This window comes from Caloenas nicobarica, chromosome 24 (genome assembly GCF_036013445.1).
Source record: "Caloenas nicobarica isolate bCalNic1 chromosome 24, bCalNic1.hap1, whole genome shotgun sequence".
Taxonomy (NCBI): domain Eukaryota; kingdom Metazoa; phylum Chordata; class Aves; order Columbiformes; family Columbidae; genus Caloenas; species Caloenas nicobarica.
In genome coordinates, this window is record NC_088268.1 from 4,925,015 (window position 1) to 4,933,762 (window position 8,748).

At 41.5% G+C, this 8,748-nt stretch overlaps 1 protein-coding gene across 1 annotated transcript; it reads left to right on the forward strand.

Moving 5' to 3' along the window:
* Positions 1-572: 572 nt before the first annotated feature.
* On the forward strand, positions 573-8,748 carry FBXO47 (F-box protein 47). Its single transcript, XM_065650820.1, has 10 exons — positions 573-753; positions 1,168-1,338; positions 3,943-4,019; positions 4,562-4,639; positions 5,082-5,190; positions 6,075-6,251; positions 6,855-7,001; positions 7,483-7,625; positions 8,057-8,216; positions 8,636-8,748. Exons 1-10 carry the CDS (start codon positions 573-575, stop codon positions 8,746-8,748), a joined length of 1,356 nt encoding a protein of 451 aa, XP_065506892.1.

Genomic DNA, 8,748 nt, shown 5'->3' on the forward strand with positions numbered 1-8,748 from the left:
TATATGAAATTAAGCCATGTATTGACTTAAATGCTGGAGGAAAAAATGGCTTGAATCATCACTTTGTTACTTCTAATCTCTTTTTTTGTTTGTATGCAAGCACATGTATAAGTAGTTATCATTCTAAAGGAATCAAGTAATATGAAAATGATTCCAATGACATCTCTATAACTTTTTTGTGGAATAATTAGTGTAAGAAGGTAAGAGAATGTTAATTACCGTAGATTGTACCATTGGATCTACTTCCTCAAGAGTTTCCATTTAGAACTATCTTCCCAACTTTCCCATCTCATATGATGTCCCCCGGTGCTTTTATCTTTTCCTCCTCTATGATCAGCTGAATATTCCATTCTCTGAGACATGGAATTAGAAAATTATTCAGTAAATTGCATGTCATGGCACTAAATTAAAACAAAAATCCTGTCCTTTTGTAGGATTAATGTTCAGACTCCATTGCTGTGTCTACAGTAGCGATTTCCTCTTTGCCCAGGGTCAGGTACACTATTTTCCTTCTCTGAAAACAGGACTTTCGTATTTTCTCTGCAGGTTTAATTGAGGTGACTAACAGAACAATGACGTCCACCGCAGGGCCCAGCTACACCCCGGCTCCCAAACCGAAATCGCGGCGCAGTGGCCGTCGCTGCAGACGATGCAGCAACGCCTCAGACACCGATTCCCAGTCTCTGTCCACACTCGGATATTTTCAAACCCTTCCATTAGAGATCTTTCAAATGGTATTGAATTATCTGCCAGGTAAGAATACGATAAGAACAGTATTAATTCTAATTTCTGAAAATTACCACAAAAGTTTTCAATTCAGAAAATGCCATTATTATTTAAAATGCTTAACTTTTAGCTAGTTGAAGTCATTTTATGTGACTTATTCTCGGAATTTTCAGCTTTTAAGTATGAAGAAGCAAACGACCAAAATTTTAATTATAATTACAAACTAACTGAAATGGTCTTTGCCTATTATGCGTGAAAAGTATTCCTTAGATCTATGCATTTCTAATTACTACAGTTTGTTGGCACAAGAGGTAAATGGTAATTAAATTGTTTTACTTGTGAATCTTATTTCTTGGCCTATTTTTGAAGTAAGGTGAAGTTATTGACTAGTGATCAGCATTTCCTTGCGGTTGACAAGGATCCTGGGTTTTGCCTTTTCAGTGAAGGATATCAGCATGCTGAGCATGGTGTCGAAAACCATCAGCAACCGCCTCATTAATTACATCTCAACCCCGTCAGGAAACCGAAGGCTCTTATTGCAAGACTTTCACAACCAGGAGCTATCTGGCAAGAGAGAAGGATCCTGTATTTTAGAGCACTACAAATCTCTAGGTGATCTTTTAATGCAAATATTAACAATTAGAGGAGAACCAAACTCGAAAGGTTTCTTCTCTTCTACACATCGATTGGTTAAATGCTGAGGATATAGTTGAAATCTTTTGTGCAGCTCCAGAGGGAAGTTCCTCCCCAAACCATTAACAGGCAGGAGGAGGAGGGAGGAATTACCTGAAATAATTCCAAACCCTCTAAGTTATGGAAAAAATAATGTATGTTCTGCCTCCTCTGTGTTTATTCTTTTCCTATTAAACGCCAAGCAGGGGTTGGGCAGAGGATCAGCTCTCAGGAGTAGGTGTTTCCAAATTTAATGTATTTGGACACCACTGCTGGAAAGCGCAGCAGAAACCGAGACTCCCCAGGCCCCACACGAGCTGGAGGAATTTGGCTGCTCCGGCTGCCTTCGCGTGTCGCTTTGGAGTAGTTCGCATTCTTCAGTCTGGGAAATGCAGCCACAGCACTTAAACCCGGCCTAATTCTGCAGTGACAGCCAAGAGCTGCCATCAGAAAGCCTGCTGCATAGTCTGCGCGGGACGGATCGCAGATCGTGTTCTGCTTCTCAGAAAATAAGTAATGCCCATCACAAAAATGTTATCACAGTTGTTGAGTAGAATTCTCCTTGGCAGCTTTGTAGCAAAGACTGAAATGGGAGGAAAAACACATTTTGCCCTCACTCTTGGCTTCAGGGCAATGTGAAAATGTCTGAACTTTTGCTGTCATGGTATATTGTGTGCTAACCAAGCCCTTTTTGCATGAAAAGATTCACTTGTTTGTTCTTTCAGCTGCTGAGACCTCTTTTAGCATGAGGTAATAGAAATCTAGATCAAAATAATGTGGGTTCAATGGTGATGAAGAGCGCTGTGCAGCCTCAAATTCAAAATTGTTTGCTTTTTAACTCTGCTGCTAATTTTTAAAACACATTGATTGTAATTCATTCAGCCTCTCAGAAATGAAGCATTCCTTCTTACGCATCTTGAACACTGAACATTTTCTTCACCCACCCACTGTCAGTGTTGTTCTATCAGAGAAGCAAATAAAATTAAATCCTAATTTGATCCATATTAATTTATTGTTACCTAGCTGATTTTTTTAAAAAATGTGTATTTGACAAGGAAGTAAAATGATGCCCTGGTTAGCTGCGGAATTATAAGTATGATTTGAACTTAAGACATTAAATAAAGGCATACACAAGGTAAAGGAACTCTGTTAAAGTCACTTAGACCAAAGACCACCTAGTGTAAGCAATCCATGTAGGTTTTGAGGTATCTTAAAATAATCTTAGTGTTTTATTTTTAAAGTGAAACCTGAAACCCTGCAATTCATAAAAAAAAAAATCAAAATTAGTTTGGGCTTTGCAGTAACCACATAAAAATAGAAAATTGTTACTTAATGGTAAGTGTGAAGCCGTCGCTATCACAGGCCTGGTAGTAAAACCACGAGATATTCAAAATATAAAGATCATTGGCAATATCTGTGTCAGCAGCGGAAGGCTCGAGAGAACATTTCTGTTAAGAGGTCAGTTGCAAAATCAATATTTACTTTACAGCAGGAAAGACCGGACTCAGTGGGAAAAATTCATTCCCGTTCAGAGAGCCTGAACTGCGTCTACACATGACATAAATCTCGCTGAAACTCAGAGGGCTCTGGCTCGTAGTAAAATCTTCCAGTCCTTGTGATGGGCTCATAATCTCAGTCATTGTTTAAAATGGACTTGAATTATAAATAATCACTGCCCTTCCGCGCAGGGGGGTTTCCTGTACCAAACCAGGAGCGATATCTTTTACTCAAACCTTTCTACTCAACGTAATTTTTCCCCACGTTGGTGGCTGGATTCTGATTTGCAGCCCCACTGTCTTAACACCCTCAACTGTTCTTCAGGGAGTTCTCTCCAGAGTCCAATCTGGTCAACACAAAATTGCCTTGACTGAGCTTTGGACCCTGTCCTAGGCTGAAGAATAAATTATCTCTCTCATGTGGAAACGCTAACGCACTTGTAAATAAGGGAAGAATCAAGTTAGAACCACAGTAAATGCATAAAGTACTTTTTGACAGTGGAGAACTATGTATTTTAGAGGAGACTGACAATTCGGGGCTGGGGGAAAAAAAAAAAAAAAAAAAAAGAGGTTGTTGGTTTTGTTTGTTTTTTTCCAGAAAAGTACACGCTTCTCTGTGGATTTCTTGATTAATTAACAAACTACATATATATATTTCTATTATTCTGGTTGAAGTATTTTAAAAACAAGCTGTTAGCCCATTTTCTATTGCTAGTGTTAGAAAAAATACTGCTTAACAAACAGCTGTTCCACACTAATAATGAACATCCCAAACACATACCATCTCGGTCCCGTATAGGAAAATCATTTTACCTCTTAGCTATGTTTTACGTTAACACAGTTCAGAATATTTTCGTTTTAGAGCATGTGGCTATCTTGAAAAAATGTTGGAAGCTCAGCTTTCTATGATGTCAGGAGAAAACCAGCGCACCCCGGGGTACTGTTAACAGAGGTGCAACAAAGAACGTTGATTTCCAATATTTTTAACAGCTGTAACTGTGCCACATATGTACACTCATCGTTGTGTACGTATCTGTTTTCTTCCCAGGACTGTTGTTTAAGAGATGCACGCTCCTGCTGCCTACCAAAGACAGGCTCAAGTACATGCACAAGATTCTCTCCGAAGTAAGTTCATGTTCCTCTCGCTGCCGCTTTGACTTGTCCCTGGCACTCGCACCGCCATTTCTAGAGCTGCTAATTGAATTATGCCTTTTGCTGTCCTTTTGCTGGCATTTATTGCTCCTGTGTAAGGAATTTATTGATTTGAAATCAGTCTCTTTTCAATAACAATAGAAAAGCCTAAGCCAGCATGTTGAACACGAGGCTGCTCTACTGAGATTTCATGTACCAAGATCAGTGGTTTCCAACTTTTCCTCATTTTGTGGACTACCAGAAATTGCTCAGTGGAAGAGCACAGAAATTTTACTCTCCTGAAAAGAGAATTGCTCTTCTTAAAGACCTTTTGCACACCCATTTGACCACAGTTTTGAACCCAATACTGAGCCATAACACAGATCCTATAACTTGTTTCCTTCCACAATAAGGAAAGGGAATCATTTGAATCTCTCTGATCAGTATTGATGCATGCAAGTAGCACAGACACTTTTCAATCACAGGAATCAGCTTATGGTCAGTTAAGATAAATTACTCGTGTTTTTCACTTGCAGGTTTCCTGTTTCAAACTTATTGGCTGCCCGAGGCCTCTGCATTGTTTAGGGTTACAGTGCTACGGGGTGTTTTTACAGGTACAGTATCTTTATGGAGAGAAGGCAAGTATTACAAATATAAAAGAAAATTAAGGTAGTTTTCTAAATTAATCTGTGATTTTGCAAGATATTTAGAAGTATAAGATGGTTTCGAGCCTTAGGGTGCGGGGTGGGGGGGGATATTTATTCACGCAGTTCTCTGAATTTCCTTTCTGGTTGTTGAAAGACATGGGAGAAGGGGAGCTTCTTATTACACAGCTTCAAACTCACAAATCAAGAGCAGAGGTGGTTTAGTTTAAAAGTAAATGGCTATTCACATCATATGCCAGAATATTATTGTTAGCTCGTGGTAGCTTAAAAGTCATAATAATAAAAATCAGTGTCGAATTAGTTCAGCAATCCACAGCTTATTTACTGCATTGTGATCTAAATGTATGGCTCAATCTATTAATTTTTCCCCCCTTTCTTTTGTGATCTTCAGATCCTAACAGCAGGCTGGGATGAACTGGAGTGTCACCGGGTGTTTAACTTCCTCTGTGAGCTCAGCAATTTACCCCGTAAAGTACAGATAGTTGTCAGCAGCAAACCAGGTAATCATCAGAGCAAAAATCCTACAAAATCAAAATGCGCTATTGTGGAGAAGTCAGAAAATGGACCTTGATTACTGCAAACAAAATGTGGCTAGAATGGAGAATGTTTTAGCTCTGCTAAGCCTTGCGGCACCAAACCTTTCCTGACTCGTGTCCGCTCTGTTAGCTTTAATATTACACAGAAAACAGGCACTTAAAGCAAATATTTGCCCTTTGCATAGATAAATATAGCTATTTTTTCTTCACTAAAAGCAAAGATAAGTGCTTTTCTCTTTGACATCTATTCTATAGTGAAGAGAGTTGTCTTGAGAGGCATTTAAGGGTTTTTTTAATCCTTCCATTATCAAACCAATCCGTAAGTTGTGTATATACCTAGACAGTAACATGGACTTGAATCTTTCCTGCTGTAATCAACGGCAAAGGAACCAACACAGAAATAAAGTGATGCAGTAAAACATGGGGTTCGATATTTCTGAAACACAGCCCTGACGTGGCACACGCCTCTCGAGGAGTTCTCATGTTACCCAGCACAGATGGGGCGTTTCTGTGGAACCCTTCACACGCAGCCATACCCACACTTCCTCCTGTTTCCACTAACTAAGGCCAAAAAAAAGAAACCAAAACACAGAGCTGAGAGTCCCTCAAGACACGCAGGAGCTGCTGCAGGCAGCAGATGGGTCGGCGATAGATTCCGTGGCCTGAATTAGCACAACATATCCAAAAGAGCCAAACTTGGGAAGTTACAGCTGGAAAATATAATTAAATCTGCTTAGATGTTCTTGAGCAGCTTTAAGAAAACCCTTCTTCCTACGAAAAATAAAAAGTGATCATCTATATTGTGTGAAGCTTAATGGATTTATAATATCTCCATTCTTTTACCCCAGGAAGCGCCCGAAAACTAGAGCTGCGGATCAGGTTGTACTGTCGCAGTGTCTTGTTGAACCACTGGATTCACCGAAGTGATTCTGCGTTTTGGTTGACTCGGATTTTAAAGCCGTGGCCCATGGTTAACCAAGCTCGGCTGCTGTACATCATCTTTGGGCCAGTGTCCTCTCTTGATGGTGAGTAGTCGGGAAGGGAGGGGCTTAATTTTCAAAGTTTGTTCCCTGAGAATGAGATTTCCCTGCGGGATGCAGCATGTCTGAAAACCAAGCTCTATGCAAGTAAAATGGAATTGTACTGTCGAGAAAAAATTGCTCTGCTTAACCAGGCCTCAATAACACACATAAAATACATAAATAACATGTGGAGATACCTATATAAAGTATAAATATGGATATATCAAGTTTAAATATATATAAACATTTCTTCACAATACCAGTGAGGAAATTGCACCTCTGCTCCTCTCTTCTCCCCTGCTTAGGGCAGACTTGGCTCGAATGCACCTCAAAGAAGCAGCTGTTTCCCCAAAGAAAAGCACGCTTTCTCACTTAATTATCAGACCTGTTTTGTTTTTTTTTAAATCGCCCTTTGATTCACTCTGCAACTACCACTGTCCCTGCTGAAGTGACAGACAGAAAAAAAGTCTCCCTGTCACAAAGACTGAGTTGTGTTACCCGAATTCCCCTCCTCTAGGTCTACTGTAAGGCCACTTTAGCACCTTCCTTGTTCAAAAAAAAAAAAAAAATTCACTTAATAGCAGTTGTGATTAATATATTGCTCAGGACATGTGGTTTGGCAGAAAATGATAGAAGGACCAACAGATGAGACCAGCCTGAAAGGTCTGGCAGATGCAATTAAACTGCTGTACGATACAGAAGCGAGAGAATGGACAGCAGACGACGTGATCAGCCTTGTGGATGAGCTGTCAGGTGTGGCTTTGCCTTTATCATTAATCCACAGGATTATATGATTGTGTCCTCCAAATCCGGGAATAAAACCCTGCGATATTCCTTACAGTAGCCGTGGCAGCACTGGAAAAGTCATTACACTCGGCAGCCAGGCAGTAGCTGGGGAGAAGATAAATTTGTGAGCCTCCCAAATTCCGGCTGTCTTTCCCCATTGTGAAATATTTTAACAATCCACGCAGACCTTTAAAATTCAAGTCTTGTCAAGCCGTGATTAAGGAAACCTTGTCCAAGTTGTGTAAAGAGAGAACATAATGTTGTTTGTTCAAGCCAAAATTCTACTGAACAGTGTTAACAGCGACACTGAAAGTTAGTTTGGGGTGAGATGATATCACAGAGCTCTCATGAAGAGCTCTAACTGTACTGCTGGTAAAAACTGATTATATGACTTCATTGTTTCTTTTTGTTCAAAGATCACTAAAATTCTCTCTGTTTTATGACGAAGTTGTCCCCCGGGAGTGGCTCATGGAGAACAACGCTCGGCTTCTTATCCTGAGCGGGAACAACATCTGCTTCACTTTTATGGCCAGCAAAGCCGTGAACGGCCGAGCCGTGGAGCTGGCCAGGCTTGTGGTCTTCCTGGCCTTGGTGAGTACCCCGAGCGGAGCTGGCTCAGCCTGTTTGTCTCTCTACTCCCAGATTTGTTCCCTCAGACTTGAAAACTGTCTCCCCACCTACTCCTACCAAGCAGGAGTAAGTCCAGCAAGAGGCTCGGTGCTTTTCCGCCCTCTGGTCCCCATCCAGCACAGATTCCACAAGGTAGTAAACCTGTACTTGGGGAGAGGTACCACTAAAATGTTGACAAGTTCCTCCGTTAACATGCCAGCGAGAACAACCTGTGTGTCCTCATAACCCTCATCCTCATGGGTCCCTTCCAACTCAGGTCATTCTATGAACAAACTCCCATTTTCCAGGCCAGGCTGCAACTGATCCATTAGAATCAATAGTTAATTCTAAGACTTAACCTTGCCATGCTCGTCAATAAAAGCTGCATTTCTAACATTTCCTGCGCGCGCCAGGTCTGCGAGAAGGACCTGTACTGCATGGACTGGGCTGTAAAAATGATGCAGAAGGTCTGCAAAGTTTTCAGCACCCCGGGGGAGAGGAACTACTTCCTGCAGTGCGTGGAGAACGCCTTCGCGCACATGATCATGGACATGCTGCAGGCCGTGCTCTCCGGTAAGCCCGCCAGCTCCTTTTAGGCTGAGTCTAAACACCAGCTCCAAGCAGCTGCCTGTTCAGCTCCACGAGCCGCAGTTGCTCCCTGTCCACAGCTTGTCAGCCCAGATAAAACCTCTGGACTGCTTACGGTGGCGAGCTGTAAAGATGAACGGCCCGCTCAGCTCCAACAGATTTTTGTCTTAACGTGCAATTGTTCTTGTCCATCTTTGGACAAGCTGGTGAAGGAATTTTGGAGGGAGTCCCCTGTGTTATTTCCCAGCTGTCCTGCCGTCAGGTGCAGGAGCCGATGCCTCATAAATCTCAGCAGAGGCTGCTGGTTCAGCCTCTGCTGACGACGCCGAAGGAGGAAGATTTATCTTCAAAGGAGTCATTTAGTTTCACTAATCATTTTTAAATGTTTTCCTTTGCCCTGCTAGGCGATCGTGATGAAGAGGACAGCAGCTTTTTGAATTTGTTTCACCTAGTAAACGCACAAGCGAACTTCCATAAGGAAATTCTGTACCTGACCATGAGAAGCAACAGCGTTTGA